The sequence below is a fragment of the Dendrobates tinctorius genome, unplaced genomic scaffold (genome assembly GCF_039654945.1).
Source record: "Dendrobates tinctorius isolate UK_male_01 unplaced genomic scaffold, ASM3965494v1 ptg000162l, whole genome shotgun sequence".
Taxonomy (NCBI): Eukaryota; Metazoa; Chordata; class Amphibia; order Anura; family Dendrobatidae; genus Dendrobates; species Dendrobates tinctorius.
Genome location: NW_027361829.1, coordinates 63,053,343 through 63,073,180, shown reverse-complemented (window position 1 = coordinate 63,073,180; position 19,838 = coordinate 63,053,343). Strand labels below are relative to the sequence as shown.

The 19,838-nt window shown below is 42.2% G+C and overlaps 1 protein-coding gene across 1 annotated transcript in view; it reads right to left on the bottom strand.

The window, feature by feature from the left end:
• Positions 1-19,838, bottom strand: part of CNTNAP2 (contactin associated protein 2) — a 2,930,334-nt gene that overhangs the window by 1,534,743 nt on the left and 1,375,753 nt on the right. Inside the window, exons 5-6 of the mRNA XM_073550056.1 lie at positions 7,707-7,910; positions 3,975-4,159 (exon numbers count right to left, since the gene is read on the bottom strand). Coding sequence (XP_073406157.1) covers positions 3,975-4,159; positions 7,707-7,910 — 389 coding nt within the window. The remainder of the gene's footprint in view (positions 1-3,974; positions 4,160-7,706; positions 7,911-19,838) is intronic.

The following is a 19,838-nucleotide window of genomic DNA, read 5'->3' as shown; positions in this document are numbered from 1 at the left end:
ATTGGACTCCAAAAGTTGTTGTCCAATTTGTCCTGAGTACGCTGATACCTATATGTGGGAGAAAACTACTGTATGGGCACACGTCGGGGCTCGGAAGGGAAGGAGTGACGTTTTGGAATGCAGACTTTGATGGAATGGTCTTCGGGTTTCATGTTGCCTTTGGAGAGCCCCTGATGTACCTAAACAGTGGAAACCCCCCACAAATGACACCATTTTGGAAACTAGACCCCCTAAGGAACTTATCTAGATGTGTGGTGAGCACTTTGAACCCCCAAGGGCTTCACAGAAGTCTAAAATGCCCGGGCGTGAAAATAAAAAATGTATATTTTCCACAAACATGATCATTTAGTCCCCAATTTTTTTATTTTCCCAAGGGTACCAGGAGAAATTGGACCCCAAAAGTTGTTGTCCAATTTGTCCTGAGTATGCTGATACCTATATGTGGGAGAAAACTACTGTATGGGCACACGTCGGGGCTCAGAAGGGAAGGAGTGACATTTTGGAATGCAGACTTTGATGGAATGGTCTGCGGGTGTCATGTTGCCTTTGGAGAGCCCCTGATGTACCTTAACAGTGGAAACCCACCACAAATGACACCATTTTGGAAACTAGACCCCCTAAGGAACTTATGTAGATGTGTGGTGAGCACTTTGAACCCCCAAGGGCTTCACAGAAGTTTACTGTATAATGCCCGAGCGTGAAAATAAAAAAATAGTATTTTTTCCACAAACATGATCATTTGTCCCCAATTTTTTTATTTTCCCAAGGGTAACAGGAGAAATTGGACCTCAAAAGTTGTTGTCCAATTTGTCCTGAGTACGCTGATACCTCTTATGTGGGAGAAAACTACTGTATGGTCACACGCCGGGGCTCGGAATGGAAGGAGTGACGTTTTGGAATGCAGACTTTGATGGAATGGTCTGCGGGTGTCATGTGCGTTTGGAGAGCCTCTGATGTGCCTAAACTATTGAAACTCCGCACAAGTGACTCCATTTTGGAAACTAGACCCCCCATTTAACTTATCTAGATGTGTGGTGAGCACTTTAAACCCCCAAGTGCTTCACAGAAGTTTATAACGCCTGTGCGTGAAAATAAATAAATCATGTTTTTTTCCACAAAAATGATATTTTTGCCCCCAATTTTTTATTTTTCTAAGGGCAACAGGGGAAATTGGACCCCAAAAGTTGTTTTGCAATTTGCCCTGAGTAGGCTGATACCCCATATGTGGGGGTAAAACACTGGGCGCATGGCAGAGCTTGGAAGGGAAGGAGCACCATTTGACTTTTTCAATGCAGAATTGGCTGGAATTGAGTTCAGATGCCATGTTGCGTTTGGAGAGCACCTGATGTGCCCAAACAGTGGAAACCCCCCAATTCTAACTCCAATCCTAACCCCAACACACCCCTAACCCTAATCTCAGCCCTAACCCTAGCCCTAGCCCTAACCCTAGCCCTAACCCTAGCCCTAGCCCTAACCCTAACCCTAGCCCTAACCCTAACTCTAATGGGAAAATGGAAATAAATACATTTTTTTAATTTTATTATTTTTCCCTAACTAAGGAGGTGATAACGGGGGGGTTTGATTTAGTATTTATGGCGGTTTTTATATTTGGCAGCTGTCACACGCTAAAAGACGCTTTTTATTGTAAAAATAGTTTTTGTATCACCACATATTGAGAGTTATAATTTTTCCATATTTTGACCCACCGAGTCATGTGAGGTCTTATTTTTTGTGGGACAAGTTGACGCTTTTATTGGTATCATTTTCGGGCACGTGACATCTTTTGATCGCTTTTTATAGAGCTTTTTGGGACGCAGAATGAATAAAAACCAGAGTTTCATGAATTTCTTTTGGGGGGTGTGTTTACACCATTCTGCGTGCGATAAAATTGATAAAGCGGTTTTATTCTTCGGGTCAGTATGGTTACAGCGATACCTCATTTATGTTTTTTTAAGTTTTAGCGCTTTTATGCAATGAAAACAATTTTATATAAAAAGTAATTATTTTTGCATCGCTTTATTCTGTGAGCTATAACTTTTTTATTTTTTCACTGATGACGCTGTGTGGCAGCTCATTGCAGGACAAGATGACGTCTTCAGCGGTACCATGGATATTTATATGCGTTTTTTTGATCGTGCGTTGTTGCACTTTTTGTTCGGCAGCATGATGATAAATCATTATTTTTTGCTTCTTTTTTTATTTTTATTTTTTAAGGAATTTGCTAAAGGGGTTAACTAATGGGACAGTTTTATAAGGCGGGTCGTTACGGACGCGGTGATACCAAATATGTGTACTTTTATTGTTTGTTTTTTTTATTTCCAAAAAATGAATTTATTAGGGAATATTTTTTTTTTAAATTTATTTAGCGATTTTTTAAAAATTATTTTTACACTTTTTTTTAACTTTATTAGGTTGTCCCAGGGGGGACATCACTATTCTGTGACGGATCGCTGATCTGTCACATCACAGATCACTGTGACAGATCAGCGATCTGTCAGAGGCATAGACGCAGACTTCCTCATGCCTGCGCTTTGCAGGCACTGAGGAAGTCAGCTCCCTGCAGGCCCCCGAAGGTCCCCGTCGCCATCTTGGATTCGGGGACCTGCAGGGATGGAGCCCCCCGCAGCAGTGCTGCACATTGCGCTGCTGTGGGGGGCTCAGGGAAGCACGGAGGGAGCCCCCCTGCCGATGCTTACCTTTAATCCCCGATAACCCTGCGATTGTGTTTGATAGCGGTGTGCAAGGGGTTAACGTGTCGGGGCGGTCTGTGACTGCCCCTGACACATTGTGTCCGGTGTCAGCTGTGATAATCAGCTGACACCCGTCCGCGATCAGTGGCGGTCACCACGTGGGTGCCGCTGATCGCTATAACGTAATATTCCATCCATGGGACTTAGGTCCCAGGTCACATGGATGGAATATTACGTCCATTGTATGAAGGGGGTTAATGGCTAGCTGAAAAGATGGTAACAAATTGAAAGCTTTCCAGACTACTCAGGTCTCTTCATCAGGCACGGTATAGCAAAGGAAACACAATTATGTGCACAAAAAGCAAAGGCATGGCATAATAAATGGACATTTAAAATAACAAACAAACTGAGCTCAAAGAAAAAATCATTAATTGGATTAGATTAGTGGTGTAAAAGTTTTATAGTCCCAATATCCATGTAAGATCAGAGGCCTGGTGCCCTCCCAGTCTGTGAAGCAGATTCCTTAGAGCTTGTATGCAAAATGCCTCTTCAGAGAGGACGATTACTTGAACTTCATAGAGCCACCAGTTGGAGGCAGCAATCCTTTGTCAATAATGACCCTTTATCGAGTCTTTCAATATGACTTAAAGGCCAAATCAGAATCTCAATTTGCAGATATGGTGTTTTGGGGTATTGCCCAAATTCATGCTCAGATTCAGTCTCTGAGCTCAGTTTGTTTATTTAAATGTCCATTTATTACGACATGCCTGTGCTTTATTTTGCATGTTTTTGTGTTTATTTAGATACTTTGCTAAATCATGCCTGAGGAAGAGACCTGAGTAGTCTCGAAAGCTTGCAATGTGTTACCATCTTTTCAGTTAGCCATTAAAAGGTATCAACCACTGAGGACTCTCAATTCTGAGTATTCTTCTATCTACTGGCTAACACGGTACAAAGATATATTTACTCTATAATGCACTATATAATGCTTAGTTCCATGGGTGATTACACAGCAGCCAAATGTAACACTTATTCTCAGGTTTCTCCACAGATTACAACATTGGGAAACAATGTGATAAACTTGAGAAGAAACCCTTTTAATAAGAAAATATTTTACAAAACTTTTTTCTCTTAAATAATGTTATCATTTATTACCTATTAGAGGAACCTTTACACTTAGCAAAAACATACAGTAACATTTTAAAGTGGCTTAGAGAGCAATATTAAAAAGGAGAAAAAATTACACAATTAACAAGCAAAAAAAAAATCACAATTTCTCTTTACCTCAAAATCCAGGTCCAATTTAACAAATTCTCCATTAGTTTTAAAATACTGTACGTGGTTGTCCAGTGTTAGGTTTATGTGCTTTTTATGGCGGTCTATTATAACCGAGTGCCAATGATGGTCATCTAGAAGACTTCCTGTTGTTACCGTGGTATGGCCATAAATGTTTCCATATTGGTTACTTCCTGGTATAGGAAGAAACAAGATTAGTTTACTGACTGCATATAAAAACTGTATACAATGTATTATGTATGATAGTACTATCAAAGTGATAAAATTACATCAAAACAATTTTATTCACCACATTCCAACCACTTATAATTTAAGGGAGTGTTAACGCATTCACGTCCCTTCCTCTGACAAGAAGCTCACTGTCAATAAACTATGCACATAAAAAACTGTGGTGTGGAAGGAATTATCTTTCTCAGCTCTGCACAAGCTGCATGTAATGATCTGATTGTGTCACAACTGCTGCAACCTGTTAATTAAGTGATACATCATTATATGTAAGTACTGATTTTTTTTGGAATTCACTTTCAGGTGGATTCAACAAAATGGTGGCTGCTGGCAGCTATTTTTATGAATTGTAAAAGGCCATTAAAACATTTTTAAAAAGTTTAAAAATCCTTTTAATCACATTACAACTCACCAGTCGATCTCTACACTACTCATCATCACTCATCCAGTTCTTGACGCAAGTGTCTTTTTCCTGTTGTGACTACTGAAATAACCAGTATGGAGAGGTGAGTATATGGCAACTATAAGGATTTTTTTTCAATTTTTTAGAGAATTACATTTATTATTCTCTGGGGTTTGCAGAGACCCCAGAGCATAAAAAGAGACACTAAATTTTAAGAGAATAACTTCTCTCCAAATCAAATTTCCCAGAAAAATCCACACAAGCAGGCAAACTCACATTTTGCCTCATCTGTACATCTCTAGTTTTGACCAACCCATTCATTTTTGTTGATCTCTGAATGTGTGAGCATGTGACTGACCAATTAAATATCATCATGTTGAATATTACCCTTTTAGTTTATGCTTGATCTCTTTATGACCTATGATGTATAGGTATGTCATAGGTCACTCCTACTGTTTGATTCAGGCTCCAGCGATGAACCTGCAACTTTTCGAGCACATGTAAACTGATTTCATCAGCTGACGTGTGTCCCTAACAGTCGCATGTGGAATCGCAATTCACTTGTGGCTGTTAACATGTTCAATGCTGCTGTCAGTCTCTGACATGATTTAACATGATTGCATTGGAAGTTCGCTTTTAGCTCCACCCATCATCATCCATGTCACAAGACCTCAGGGCACCAATGAGTTGGCATGATAACACAGGGTGTGCAGGAGACCCTTGTGTTTGTCATTGCTCAACTGCTATGAGCACCATTCAGTGGCTTGTGCTCATAGCAGATGAGTATTTTAGCTAGACATAGCAGAGCTAAAGCAGAAAGCTGAGGGCTGATATTCTCAGGCTGGTAAGGGGCCATAGATATTTCCTCCCAGCCTTAAACTAATAGCCTGCAGCTACCCCAGAAAAGGTGCATCTATTAGAAATGCAAATTCTGACATTTTGCCTGGCTATTCCCTGTAGCGGTGGCAAGTGGGGTAATATTTGTGAGGTTGATGTCTGTGTTCAGGGTCCCCACCTGAACAGTAGGTGTTTGGTATGGACCCAAACTTTACTGTTCATCTTCACCTATCACCAATAGAAAGGAGCAGAGTGAAAATAATAAGCAGAGATAAACAAAGAAAAATTGTTTGGAACAACAGTAAGCCTTTTATTTAACCCCATGGATGCAGTCACATCTGCACTTTTCACTAGTGTTACATAATTTCCTCTATACAGTGGGGCAAAAAAGTATTTAGTCAGTCAGCAATAGTGCAAGTTCCACCACTTAAAAAGATGAGAGGCGTCTGTAATTTACATCATAGGTAGACCTCAACTATGGGAGACAAACTGAGAAAAAAAAATCCAGAAAATCACATTGTCTGTTTTTTTTTCATTTTATTTGCATATTATGGTGGAAAATAAGTATTTGGTCAGAAACAAGCAATCAAGATTTCTGGCTCTTACAGACCTGTAACTTCTTCTTTAAGAGTCTCCTCTTTCCTCCACTCATTACCTGTAGTAATGGCACCTGTTTAAACTTGTTATCAGTATAAAAAGACACCTGTGCACACCCTCAAACAGTCTGACTCCAAACTCCACTATGGTGAAGACCAAAGAGCTGTCAAAGGACACCAGAAACAAAATTGTAGCCCTGCACCAGGCTGGGAAGACTGAATCTGCAATAGCCAACCAGCTTGGAGTGAAGAAATCAACTGTGGGAGCAATAATTAGAAAATGGAAGACATACAAGACCACTGATAATCTCCCTCGATCTGGTGCTCCACGCAAAATCCCACCCCGTGGGGTCAGAATGATCACAAGAACGGTGAGCAAAAATCCCAGAACCACGCGGGGGGACCTAGTGAATGAACTGCAGAGAGCTGGGACCAATGTAACAAGGCCTACCATAAGTAACACACTACGCCACCATGGACTCAGATCCTGCAGTGCCAGACGTGTCCCACTGCTTAAGCCTGTACATGTCCGGGCCCGTCTGAAGTTTGCTAGAGAGCATTTGGATGATCCAGAGGAGTTTTGGGAGAATGTCCTATGGTCTGATGAAACCAAACTGGAACTGTTTGGTAGAAACACAACTTGTCGTGTTTGGAGGAAAAAGAATACTGAGTTGCATCCATCAAACACCATACCTACTGTAAAGCATGGTGGTGGAAACATCATGCTTTGGGGCTGTTTCTCTGCAAAGGGGCCAGGACGACTGATCCGGGTACATGAAAGAATGAATGGGGCCATGTATCGTGAGATTTTGAGTGCAAACCTCCTTCCATCAGCAAGGGCATTGAAGATGAAACGTGGCTGGGTCTTTCAACATGACAATGATCCAAAGCACACCGCCAGGGCAACGAAGGAGTGGCTTCGTAAGAAGCATTTCAAGGTCCTGGAGTGGCCTAGCCAGTCTCCAGATCTCAACCCTATAGAAAACCTTTGGAGGGAGTTGAAAGTCCGTGTTGCCAAGCGAAAAGCCAAAAACATCACTGCTCTAGAGGAGATCTGCATGGAGGAATGGGCCAACATACCAACTACAGTGTGTGGCAACCTTGTGAAGACTTACAGAAAACGTTTGACCTCTGTCATTGCCAACAAAGGATATATCACAAAGTATTGAGATGAAATTTTGTTTCTGACCAAATACTTATTTTCCACCATAATATGCAAATAAAATGAAAAAAAACAGACAATGTGATTTTCTGGATTTTTTTTTCTCAGTTTGTCTCCCATAGTTGAGTTCTACCTATGATGTAAATTACAGACGCCTCTCATCTTTTTAAGTGGTGGAACTTGCACTATTGCTGACTGACTAAATACTTTTTTGCCCCACTGTATCTTTGCTGCTTATGTCTGTCTGCTAATTAAGGAATGGCGAGCAAGCATCACTTTCTGCTGTGCTCTGCGCAGTGTATAGGAGAGATGCAGCTAGTTTCCTCCCACCTCTCAGAATCAATGGCTAAATAAGAAATAGAGCCTGCAGAGGGGAAAACTGGTAAAGTGGTGAAAAAACATGCTACAACACACTCAGTCTCCAGAAATTGTGATATGAAAGGATAGTCATCATGTGATATTATAACTATTAAATAGATTCAAAGTAAATTTATTACCTAAGTTTAATTGTAAAACCAGTTTAGATTTCTTCAGTTCCAATGTGATATAGTCTCCTTGTTGTCCTTCACCATGAAAGAGAACTCCTTCACTTGCCGAACTTTTGAATTTTAGCGAGATGACATCTTTTTCAGTTGCCATCTTCCGGTCCTTGAACTGATAGGATAGCACCGTATTGCCATCAAAGTTGATTACATCGGCCCCTATGAAAATTAAAAGAAAAACAATTGGTAACCAAAGTATGGATTTATATATTCAATTTTATATTTTAAAACTTAGATTTGAATAAGATAAATCACATTAAAGGATGCATCATACAGATAATTTAACATTTAAGACTTCAGTATAATAAAAGTTCAAGTTTAAAAAACAAACAAAAAAACCTCAAAAATTTGCTACTTTGAACTATACAGTTTCAGTGGCAAACACAATATTAGTGCAACAGTACCATACGTATAGTATTTGGTTGACTTATCCATTAACATGAACCCCTATCTAGGCTGAATGTTCATGTGCTTTCAGTGAGAAAGGCCAAGAAAGCCTCTTTCACACTTCTCAAGCGCCAAATAATCTAACCTGACAAGAAATAGATCAGGTGCTTCAATTTAAAATACCAAATCCTTTTCTCCCCCAATTTCATTTGTTATTGAGAATCTTGTTGTCACAAAGCACATTGTATGCCCATTGATCATACTATGATTTCATCCTGACTTTAACCCAATACACTCATGTGTGTATTCTTTAACCCATAGCTGTAGGAGTAATGTGCCAAAAGCCGCTGCGTGTATTCTTTAACCTCTTCCTGACATGTGCCATATATATGTGGTGCTGCAAGAGCTGCATTCCCAGAAATCGCCATATATATATGGGGACATGATAGCGCAGGTTCACACTGAGCGTCGCCGCAATCAAATGCGGTGTGAGCTCTTTATGAGAGCCCTCTGATGATGCTGTCATTAGCGACTGCAACATCACGGGGCATCAAAGATGCAATTATGATTGCATTGTGTTGATGGTCTCCATGGTGACCCCAGGACAAAGGATTGCAGCGGGGTCACCTAGGTACGGTGGCCTATGAGCTTATGTTTCAAGCAAGGGCTGACATGCCTCCTCCCTGCATCTGAGACACTGATCTAATCCTCTCCAATGCAGAAGCATTGCAGAGCATTAGGGTACCGTTACACATAGCGATGCACCAGCGATCCCAACAATGATATGGATTGCTGGTGCATCACTAAGTGGTCGCTAGTGAGCTGCCACACAGGCAGATCTCACCAGTGACATCGCAGGGGTCGGGGGTCATTACTTACCTGGCAGAAGCGGCGGTCCTGATGTCCTCCCGCCCGCGTCCACGCGTCGCTTGTCGTCACAGCAGGAAGCGCCGCAGGAAGCTGACGACGAGAAATGGTCCAGGACCTTCTCGCGCAACCAGCGATAACCAGCGGGGGAGCCGGTCGGAGGTAAGTATCACATGTAGCGATATCGCTAGCAATATCGCTGCTACGTCGCAAAATAGGTGACTTTACAGAGATATTGCTAGCGATATCGCAGTGTGTAACGGGGGCTTTAGATCAGCGATCTATCAGTGGACTGTTGATGTCCTATCCTAGGACAATAAAAAAATTTAAAAAGTTAATAAAAATTTTAAAAATAATTAAAAAAATCACAAAATAAAGAACAAAAAGAAGATATTATTCCAATGAATGCATTTATTTATGTAAAAACAAAAATAAACAAAAAAGTACACATATTTGGTATTGCCATGTCCATAAAGACCTGCCCTATAGACCTGACTCACTAGTTAAGTTCATCAGTGAATACCATAAAAAATAAAAATAAAAAATAAGCCAATAAATCATGCTTTTTCATCATACTGTCAATCAAAAAGTGGAATAAAATGCAATCATAAATACAAATGTAAATAAAAATGGTGTCTCTGAAAACGTTATCTTGTCTTGCAGAAAACAAGCTGTAATACAGCTCCATTGGTGGAAAAATAAAAAAGTTATAGCTCTCAGGATAAAGCGATCCAAAAATAATTATTTTTTCTATAAAATTGTTTTTATTGCGTAAAAGCGCCAAAACATAAAAAAGATATAAATGTGGTATTGCTGTGATCTTACTGACTTCAAGAATAAAACTGCCTTATCAGTTTTACCAAACATGGAACGTCATAAAACAAAACCCCCTAAAAAATTCCTGATTAGTTTTTGTTCATTCTGCCACCCTTCAGTCAGAATAGAAAGCTATCAAAAAATGTCATGAGCCCAAAAATAGTACCAATAAAAACTTCAACTCATCCCACAAAAAACAAGTCTTCTCATGATACTGTCGGTAGAAATATGGAAAACTTATACTTATCTAAATATAGGTATGTAAAAACTAGCTTTTGCAATAAAAAGTGTTTTTTAATGTGTGACAGCAGTCAAACAGAAAAAACGCTATAAATCTGGTTTGGCTGGAATCGGACCGACCTTCTCCTGCTGTTGATTTTTTTTAATTCAGCCTCCGAAAGACTGCAGTAAGGGTACTGTCACACTAAGCGATGCCCCAGCGATCCCGACAACGATATGGATCGCTGGTGCATCGCGAAGTGGTCGCTAGTGAGCTGCCACACAGGCAGATCTCACCAGTAACATAGCAGCGGTCAGGGGTCGTTACTTACCTGTCAGACGAGGCGATGAAGACGTCCTCCTGCCCGCTTCCACGCGTCGCTCGTCGGCGCCACAGGAAACCCAGCAGGAAGCTGACGACGAGAAACGGTCCAGGCCGTTCTCGCGCGATCAGCGATAACCAGCGGGGGAGCTGGTCAGAGGAAAGTATCAGACATAGCGATAGCGCTAGCAATATCGCTATAACGTCACAAAACCAGTGACATTACAGCGATATTGCTAGCGATATCGCTTAGTGTGACAGGCCCTTACGGCTCAGCTCACATTAATCCTGAGTTCTATGCTTACACATGGATTTCCATGTAAATCTCTACAAGACGTGATTCACACGGAAGCCCGACGGAACATTCCCTATAATGAGGCAGATGGAGGCACTGTGGATGCCATTTGACCTGTGATTCGGCGGTGACTGTCTTTTTAGGCGTGCATAAAAGCACAGTCCGCCACAGTTTTGTGTACTTCTGAAAAGAAAGACACTGCTGAAAAGAGGCCAGACAAAGTTCGGTCTTATAACCTTTGGTACAGCGTATACCTGGATATATTAAAAACACTAAGGATATTTTAGATCAGTTGTCAAGCAAAATATGGTCATCAAATTACACCTGGATAGGTTGTGATGTCAACTCTTCATATTTCCATACCATGCCATATAGCTATGGAAGCACTGAGATTCCATTTAGAGAAGTATAGTCAGTGTCCCGATGTAATGCAAGAAGATATATTAGATGTAACCAATTTTTTCTTAAATCATAATTATTGTGTTTTTGACAGAATTTTTTACTTACAAACCCAAGGTGTCTCAATGGGTGCTCTTTTTTCACCTTCTCTTGCAAATTTGACTATGTCATATTGGGAACATTGTTTCTTGTATTCAGACAATAACTCATACATTTTTTATTTTATCTTGCTATGCTAGATTTATTGATGATATGATATTCATATGGCAACTTGATGAATCTGCCATACCAGGATTTGTCATATATTTGAATGATAATTCATTTAATTTACCCCTTACTGTTTCTTATAGTTCTAAATCTTTGGTGTTCTTAGATTTGATTCTTACGGGTATTCCAGTTGAAATTGTATCCACTGCTATCTATCGCAAACCGTCTGCAGGAAATTCCATCATGCATTTTTCCAGCAGTCAACCGCAGCATGTGGCTAAGGCTATACCAGTAGTTGAGTTCAAAAGGATTGTCAGAAATTGTTCAGATCACGTAGTGGTTGAAAATGAAATAATATCAACCTCAAAAAGATTGAAACAACAGGGTTATCCCCAATGGGTATTGAACAGGGGAAGGAAAATAGTTTCTGACAAAAAACAAACTGATCTTTTGCGACCCAAAACAAAAGCAAAAAATGATTTTTTAAAGAATTAACCTGTCATTTCACTGCAATAAAGTGCACATTTTTTAGAAATAAAAAAATCTACCAATACTTTTTGAGGATGAAACATTAGCATGCTTTTTGAAAAAAGGATGCAATATTGTGGCAAAAAAGGCATCTTCACTAGGAAACTCACCTTCTCCAACATTTTTTTCTGATCCACAAATAAAAAAAGTGTGGCGCCCCTGAGGCTTCAGTCGCCACAGAGGTACTGCACCTTCTCCTAAGGTGTAGTGCCCCACCATCCAGGTAAGGTGGGAACTCCTGACCACGCTCCACACCTGCATTCCACACACAGGATAGTTCAGTGGGGCCACCTAACAGCTTCAAGCTGGGGGTTAGCAAAGCACCCCTCGTGGAACCCTGCTTTGTAACACGAGATGTGCTGGGAGGCGGGTGGAGTGTGATGATACAAAAGAGAGGGAAAGTGTAGGATTTCAGGTCAGTCTGAAAGTCGGTCAGTCTGGGATGAGTCCCAGAGAAGAGAGTCAGACGAGGGTCTGCGAGAGAGCAGGCTGACAGCAGGTCAGCCTGAGAGGGGCTCAAGGCGGAGGAAGACAGTCAGTCAGGAGAGGCTGAGGACTGGTCTTAGTGGAACGAGCTCCTCAGGGAAGGAAGAGAAGGAGAAAGAGACGTAGACCGGAGACTACAGATTCCATAAGAGAGATAGAACAGATCAGAACGAAGGAGAATAGAAGGACGGTGGGAAGAAGGTTGAGAAAGAGAGAGAACCCTTCCAGTCCAGAGAGCGCAAAGGCCGGGGCCCAGTCCCCGAGGTTGATTGGATCTTTATGTCCGGCAACAGACACCGGAGGAGTAGTGAGACGCTAACGCCTTGCTCCCATCATAGACTTGGGACACAACAGCAACCGATTTGCGAGCCTGGATAGAGGCTACAGCTGTCTGTCATACAAGCAAAGACTAGGAACACCTAGAGAGAGGCATTCCAGAGTAACTAAGTACTGGAGTGCTTCGCACCTCAAGGCGCTTTGGAGGAGTCGTTCAGTAAGGTACATGTTGGCGGAGTGTGGAAGGGAGAATCCTATCCTGCCTGGAGGTTGGCTGGAGAAATGACCCGGAGAACACAGTACGGAGGCAGGCAATGGTGTGAACTGCAAACAGTGAGTAAAGCTTTGGAACCGCATACTCTGGTGTCCTCCAGTTATTCCAGCACCGCTACATCTGTGTACCAGCATCCGTACCATTCTGCACCTCTCCACATCCATTGCACCTACACTGCCCTGGGACTACAGCTCCACCTGTGGGGAGCTACACCATCTTTGCTGCAGCACAACATCAGTCCCAGCGGATCTGCATGCAGCGTTGGCTCAACATCTCACTTGCCAAACACCACGGGTGGCGTCACGAACTATTCATATAAACTCTAACACCATTAACATCACCGCCATTGATATTGGGCACCCAGGGCCACGGACCGGGCCGCCGCTACTGTGACACGTTCCCGCCTGACACCGGCCCGGTACCGAGTAAACCCCCCCGCTGCACTGGGTGTGCGACGCCCGACGACACGCGTGGGGCACCCCAAAGGCACTTGGCTGCAGCGGAAAATACATTTTAATTCTGGTTCACAGAGCCGTCTCATGTGCTCATTCACACTATGTAATTCTGTTTTCTGTGATTCTGACCATTTAAATGAGTATAAAATCAAACAGTATATTAATTGTGACTCAGAGAACGTGGTATATAAAATGAATGGCACCATATGTGATAAATTCTACATAGGATGCACTAGACATAAATTAAAAACCAGGTTTAATGAACATTACAATGACATACTTAATGCAAATAACACCAGTAGAAACGTTTCTGCTTTTGCAAAACATTTTATTGTTGAACACAATCATGACATGTCTTCTTTACAAGTTTGGGGGATAGAAAAACTACTGTATTTCCACATGCAAGAGTTGGAGATATTAAACATAAATTATTGACAAAAGCAGCATACTGGATATTTAATCTGGATTCAAGAAGCCCTAAAGGTTCTAATCTAAAGAGAGAAACCATGTTTCACTATTGACTGTTTTCATACACCTGTTGCATAATGAATATATTCATTGATGCAATTGTCATGTGACTTGTTCCAACTGTTTTCATTGGCACTTTTTTTTAGTATTTTAGTAAATTCTTTTAATTGTGTAGCCAAGTTGTGATAAAGAATGCAAGTGAGCGATCAAAATACATCTTGCTCCCCCGCCCTGTCTATGCAACCATTGTAATTTCTTGTAAGTTTTTTTAATGGATTTAAAATAAAGAACTATATTACCAGATGCTGGAACAACAACCATTTTTTTCCCATGAGCACTTTAGCTGGTCTGGGCCTACCTGGTTTTGCGCAAGCTGGATTTCAAGTACTAGGTGAGCTGGCTTTTTCTTTATTATATGAAAGTCCAGAGTAACTCTGCTGCCTCATTATAGTAAGTGCCACCCTCGGGGGGTTTCATCTGAATCACATCACTTAGAGATTTAGATGTAATCCTGTTGTGAGTTCATTTTCCCCTTCACCATTGAGGTCTGATGAACTCCCTCTTCTGGTGAAGGAAGGTAGTGAGGCTGATTACCAAGCACCTGGGCAGGATGATTATGACTGGGTGACGGGAATTAATGACTGGATATAAGGCAGCCGACGCCCTTCTGCCTTGCGGGTGATCTCTCTGAGGGATTCTAGGAGACCAGTCTAATTCCTGCTCCTCAAAAGCTAAGTTTTCTGCTCTACTTTTTGCATTTGTGTTTTGGTTTTGTTTTCCATTGTTTTCCTTGATTTCTGCCATTCCCTGCTGGGGTGAGCTGAATTCCTTTTTGCCCTGTCTTCAGAAAATACCTGAGTACTGATATAGTCTTTTTGAAGCCTAGCGTCTTCAGGGCTTTTTTCCCTATCAGCTGTTGGCTCTTGTCTTGATAGGGTTTTGGTGGATTACAGAGAGCAGCTTTTCTATCCTGTCCTATCTAGTAAGCTTGGGCCCCATCATTTGCTCAGCCTATCTTTCTATCTGTGTGAGTGTTTTTTCATCTTGCTTCACCATCATTATATGTTGGGGGCTGCCTATTGCTTTGGGGTCTGCTCTGGGGCAGTTTAGATTCCCCTTTCTGTCTTTAGGCTATGTAGTTCTCCGGCTGTGATCGTGGCGTCTAGGGCACTGTAGGAACCCCCCACGGCTACTGCTAGTTGTTGTTGATAGGTTCAGGGGTCTGCAATCCGATAGCTGCCAACTTCTCTGGTTTTCTGGGCTTAGATAGTATTTCTATTTTTGCCTCCTACGGTGACTCATTCATAACAGAATCACCAGCCATACCGCAGATCCTAGGGTATTCAATAGCAGGAAGGAATTGTAGAAAAAAAAAAAAAGTGTGGGGAATTTCCCACGCAGCAATGGCATAAAGTGAGACTAGGGACTTTTTTTTTTTTAAGTGGCAGAGGAATACAGTGCGGAAGGATACCTACCTTCCGTCATTGGATTCCTGCAGCCCGTAGAGAACGGCAGCATCATCTGATGCTGCAGTTCTCTACCCAAGATCGTCGTGGGACACACTCGTGGACTGCTTCGGATCGTGGGTGAGTATTTTTGTGGTTTGTTATGTTAATATTTATTCCGGAAAAGACAATGGCTTCGGGGAACAATGTGACAAGTATTGGTAAGTATGTTACTCTATGCTATATGTACTGTATGTCTATGTATGTATTGTATGAATGTATTGTATGTATGTAGTATATATGTGGTATGTATGTAGCATGTAGTATGTATGTAGTATGTATGTAGCATGCATGTAGCATGCAGTATGTATGTAGCATGCATGTAGTATATATCTAGTATGTATGTAGCATGCATGTAGTATATATGTAGTATGTATGTAGCATGTAGCATGTATGTAGTATGTATGTAGTATGTATGTGGTATGTATGTAGCATGTAGTATGTATGTAGCATGCATGTAGCATGCATGTAGTATGTATGTAGCATGGATGTAGTATGTATGTAGCATGCATGTAGTATGTATGTAGTATGTATGTAGTATGTATGTAGCATGCATGTAGTATGTATGTAGTATGTATGTAGTATGTATGTAGCATGTATGTAGTATGTATGTGGTATGTATGTAGCATGTAGTATGTATGTAGTATGTATGTAGCATGCATGTAGCATGCAGTATGTATGTAGCATGCATGTAGTATATATCTAGTATGTATGTAGCATGCATGTAGTATATATGTAGTATGTATGTAGCATGTAGCATGTATGTAGTATGTATGTAGTATGTATGTGGTATGTATGTAGCATGTAGTATGTATGTAGCATGCATGTAGCATGCATGTAGTATGTATGTAGCATGGATGTAGTATGTATGTAGCATGCATGTAGTATGTATGTAGTATGTATGTAGTATGTATGTAGCATGCATGTAGTATGTATGTAGTATGTATGTAGTATGTATGTAGCATGTATGTAGTATGTATGTGGTATGTATGTAGCATGTAGTATGTATGTAGCATGCATGTAGTATATATGTAGTATGTATGTAGCATGTAGTATGTATGTAGCATGTATGTAGTATTTTTTTTTTTTTTTTTTTTTTAACATTTAACAGATTAGCCGGATGATGGGACTACTACTGTCCCATCATTGGCTAATGTGTCAATCACTGTCATGGTAGCAGGCATCGCCAGATGGGACTTGTAGTCCCATCGGACGATGCTTGCACAGACCCCCGGACATCAGCACAGCCCCCCGGCAGGCCGGCACAGCCCCCCGGCAGGCCGGTACAGACCCCCACAGGGTGCACAGACCACCGGCAGGCCGGCACAGCCCCCCGGCAGGCCGGTACAGACCCCCACAGGGTGCACAGACCACCGGCAGGCCGGCACAGCCCCCCGGCAGGCCGGTACAGACCCCCACAGGGTGCACAGACCACCGGCAGGCCAGCACAGCCCCCCGGCAGGCCGGTACCGACCCCGGGCAATCCACACAGCCCCCCAGCAGGCCGGCAGAGACCCCCGGAAGGCCCGAAATGACGGCGCATCATGATGCGCACACACCGCGCATCATGATGACGTCAGGCCGTCAATCAACTTTGAACTTCCGATTCCGATGCCGAATTCCGATATTGAAAAAATATCGGAAGTCGGTATCGGAATTCCGATACAGCAAGTATCGGCCGATACCCGATACTTGCGGTATCGGAATGCTCAACACTAGTCATTAGTCATTCAGGTTGATCGGCGTTTACGTGAACGCAGGACTGCACGAGAGGTGTTGCCACCTGTTGAACAAATATCTGAACCTATGCAATGTGATAGAGTTTTGTCCAGTGAGCAACGTCAGGAGTTCAGAAGGTGTAATAAGCTGTGCTTTTTTTGTGGAGATGCCTCGCATATTATTTCTGTCTGTCCTAAACGAGAGAAACGTTTTGCACACACATTTTCTGTGGGTGGTGTTCAACCTAAGTTTCTTCTGGCAATTACTCTGATCTGCTCCCTGTCCACATTTTTCGCCAAGGCTTTTGTGGATTCGGGAGCAGCCCTGAACCTAATGGACTTGGATTTTGCTAAACGTTGTGGATTTCCTATGACACTTCTGTGGATGCCTATCCCTTTGAGGGGGATTGATGCTACTCCTTTGGCGAAAAATAAACCTCAGTTTTGGACCCAGGTGGTAATGCGGGTCGCCCCAGACCATCAAGAAAATTGCAGATTTTTGGTGTTGCATAATTTGCATGATACCATTGTTCTGGGGATTCCCTGGTTGCAAATTCATAATCCACTTTTGGATTGGAAATCTGTGTCTGTGGTGAGTTGGGGTTGTCGGTGTGCCTTTAGTGAGGCTCCGGTGTTTTCCACCTCTCCTCAGTCGCATGATGTTTCTGACTGGCGGATTTTTATGATGTATTTAGTGAGAATGAGTCTGCGTCTTTTCCTCCTCATAGGAGTTATGACTGTGCAATTGAACTGAGCCCGGGGTGTAAATTTCCCAAGGGTCGGCTCTTCAATTTATCTGTACCCGAGCACGAGGCTATGCGATCCTATATTAAGGAGGCGTTGGAGAAGGGTCATATTAGGTCATCCTCTTCACCCTTAGGTGCTGGGTTTTTTTTCGTGGCCAAAAATGATGGTTCATTAAGGCCTTGTATTGATTATCGTGCCCTCAACAAAATTACGATTAAATATCAGTATCCATTACCCCTGATTTCGGATCTATTCTCCAGAGTTAAAGGTGCTTGCTGTTTTACCAAGCTTGACCTCAGGGGGGCGTATAATCTTATCCGCATTAAGCATGAGGATGAATGGAAGACGGCGTTTAATACTCCGGAGGGACATTTTGAGTACCTGGTGATGCCTTTTGGGCTCACTAATGCCCCTTCTGTCTTCCAGTGCTTCATGAACGATATTTTCTGAGACTTTGTGGATAAATTTTTGATTGTCTATATGGATGATATTTTGATCTTCTCCAAGGATTGGGATTCTCATGTGGAACATGTTCGGACTGTGTTCCGGATCTTGAGGGAGAATTCCCTGTATGTCAAAGGATCGAAATGCCTTTTTGGGGTACAGAGGATTTCTTTTTTGGGATTTATTTTGTCTCCGTCAACTACTGAAATGGACCCGGCCAAGGTACAGGCCATTTATGATTGGGTTCAGCCCACTTCTTTGAAGGTCCTCCAGAAGTTTTTGGGTTTTGCTAATTTTTATTGGAAATTTATAGCAAAATTTTCTAGTATTGCCAAGCCATTGACTGATCTGACTAAGAAGGGTGCTGATATGTTGAATTGGTCTCCGGAGGCTGTTTCTTCCTTTCAGGAGCTGAAGCGAAGATTCACTTCTGCCCTGGTTTTGCAACAACCTGATGTCTCACTCCCGTTCCAGGTAGAGGTGGACGCTTCTGAGATTGGAGCAGGAGCTGTTTTGTCCCAAAAGGATCCTGTAACATCTAAAATGAATCCCTGTGCTTTCTTTTCCCGAAAGTTCTCTCCATCTGAACGTAACTATGATGTGGGGAATCGGGAACTGTTAGCCATGAAATGGGCATTTGAGGAGTGGAGACATTGGTTGGAGGGAGCTAAACATCAAGTCATGGTCCTCACTGACCACAAGAATTTGATTTACCTGGAGTCGGCCAAACGCTTGAACCCTAGACTAGGCAGGCTAGGTGGGCCTTGTTTTTTACACGTTTTGATTTTGTGGTTTCTTTTCTTCCTGGCACTAAGAATGTCAAGGCTGATGCTTTCTCTAGGAGCTTCTTTGCTGATTCTCCTGTGGTGACCAAGCCTGCTACCATCTTAGGCGAAGGGGTAGTTCTTTCTGCCATCTCGCCCGATTTGAGATGTTTTATTTCCGCTGATCAGGATGATTGGGTTTCATTTTTGCCCTTGGCCGAATTTGCTTTACATAATAGAGCTAGTTCTGCCACTTTGATGTCACCTTTTTTTGTAACTTTGGGTCTCATCCTCGATTTTCTTCAGGGCAGGTGGAGCCTTCTGACTGCCCAGGTGTTGACACTGTGGTGGAGAGAATGCACCAGATCTGGGACCAAGTGGTGAATAAGTTATCTCTCTCCCAGGAAAAGGCCCAGCGGTTTTCCAACCGACATAGGATCATTGGTCCCCAGTTTAAGGTTGGTGATATGGTTTGGTTATCATCAAAAAATATCGCTAAGAAGGTGGCTTCTCCTAAGTTTAAGCTTAGATTTATTGGACCTTACAAGATTTTGGAGATTATTAATCCGGTCTCTTTTCGTTTGGCTCTTCCTGTTACATTTAAAATCCATAATGTGTTTCATAAGTCCTTGTTGAAGAGGTTTGTTGAACCAGTAGTTCCTGGGGTGGCACCTCCGGACCCTGCATTGGTTGAAGGTAACATGGAATATGAGGTAGAGAAGATACTGGATTCCCGTCTGGCTAGACGGAGACTCCAGTATTTGGTTAAGTGGAAGGGTTATGGTCAGGAGGATAATTCCTGGATCTCTGCCTCTGATATTCATGCCAAAAGATTGGTGCGTGCCTTTCATCGGGCTCACCCTGATCGCCCTGGGCAGGATGATTATGACTGGGTGACGGGAATTACTGA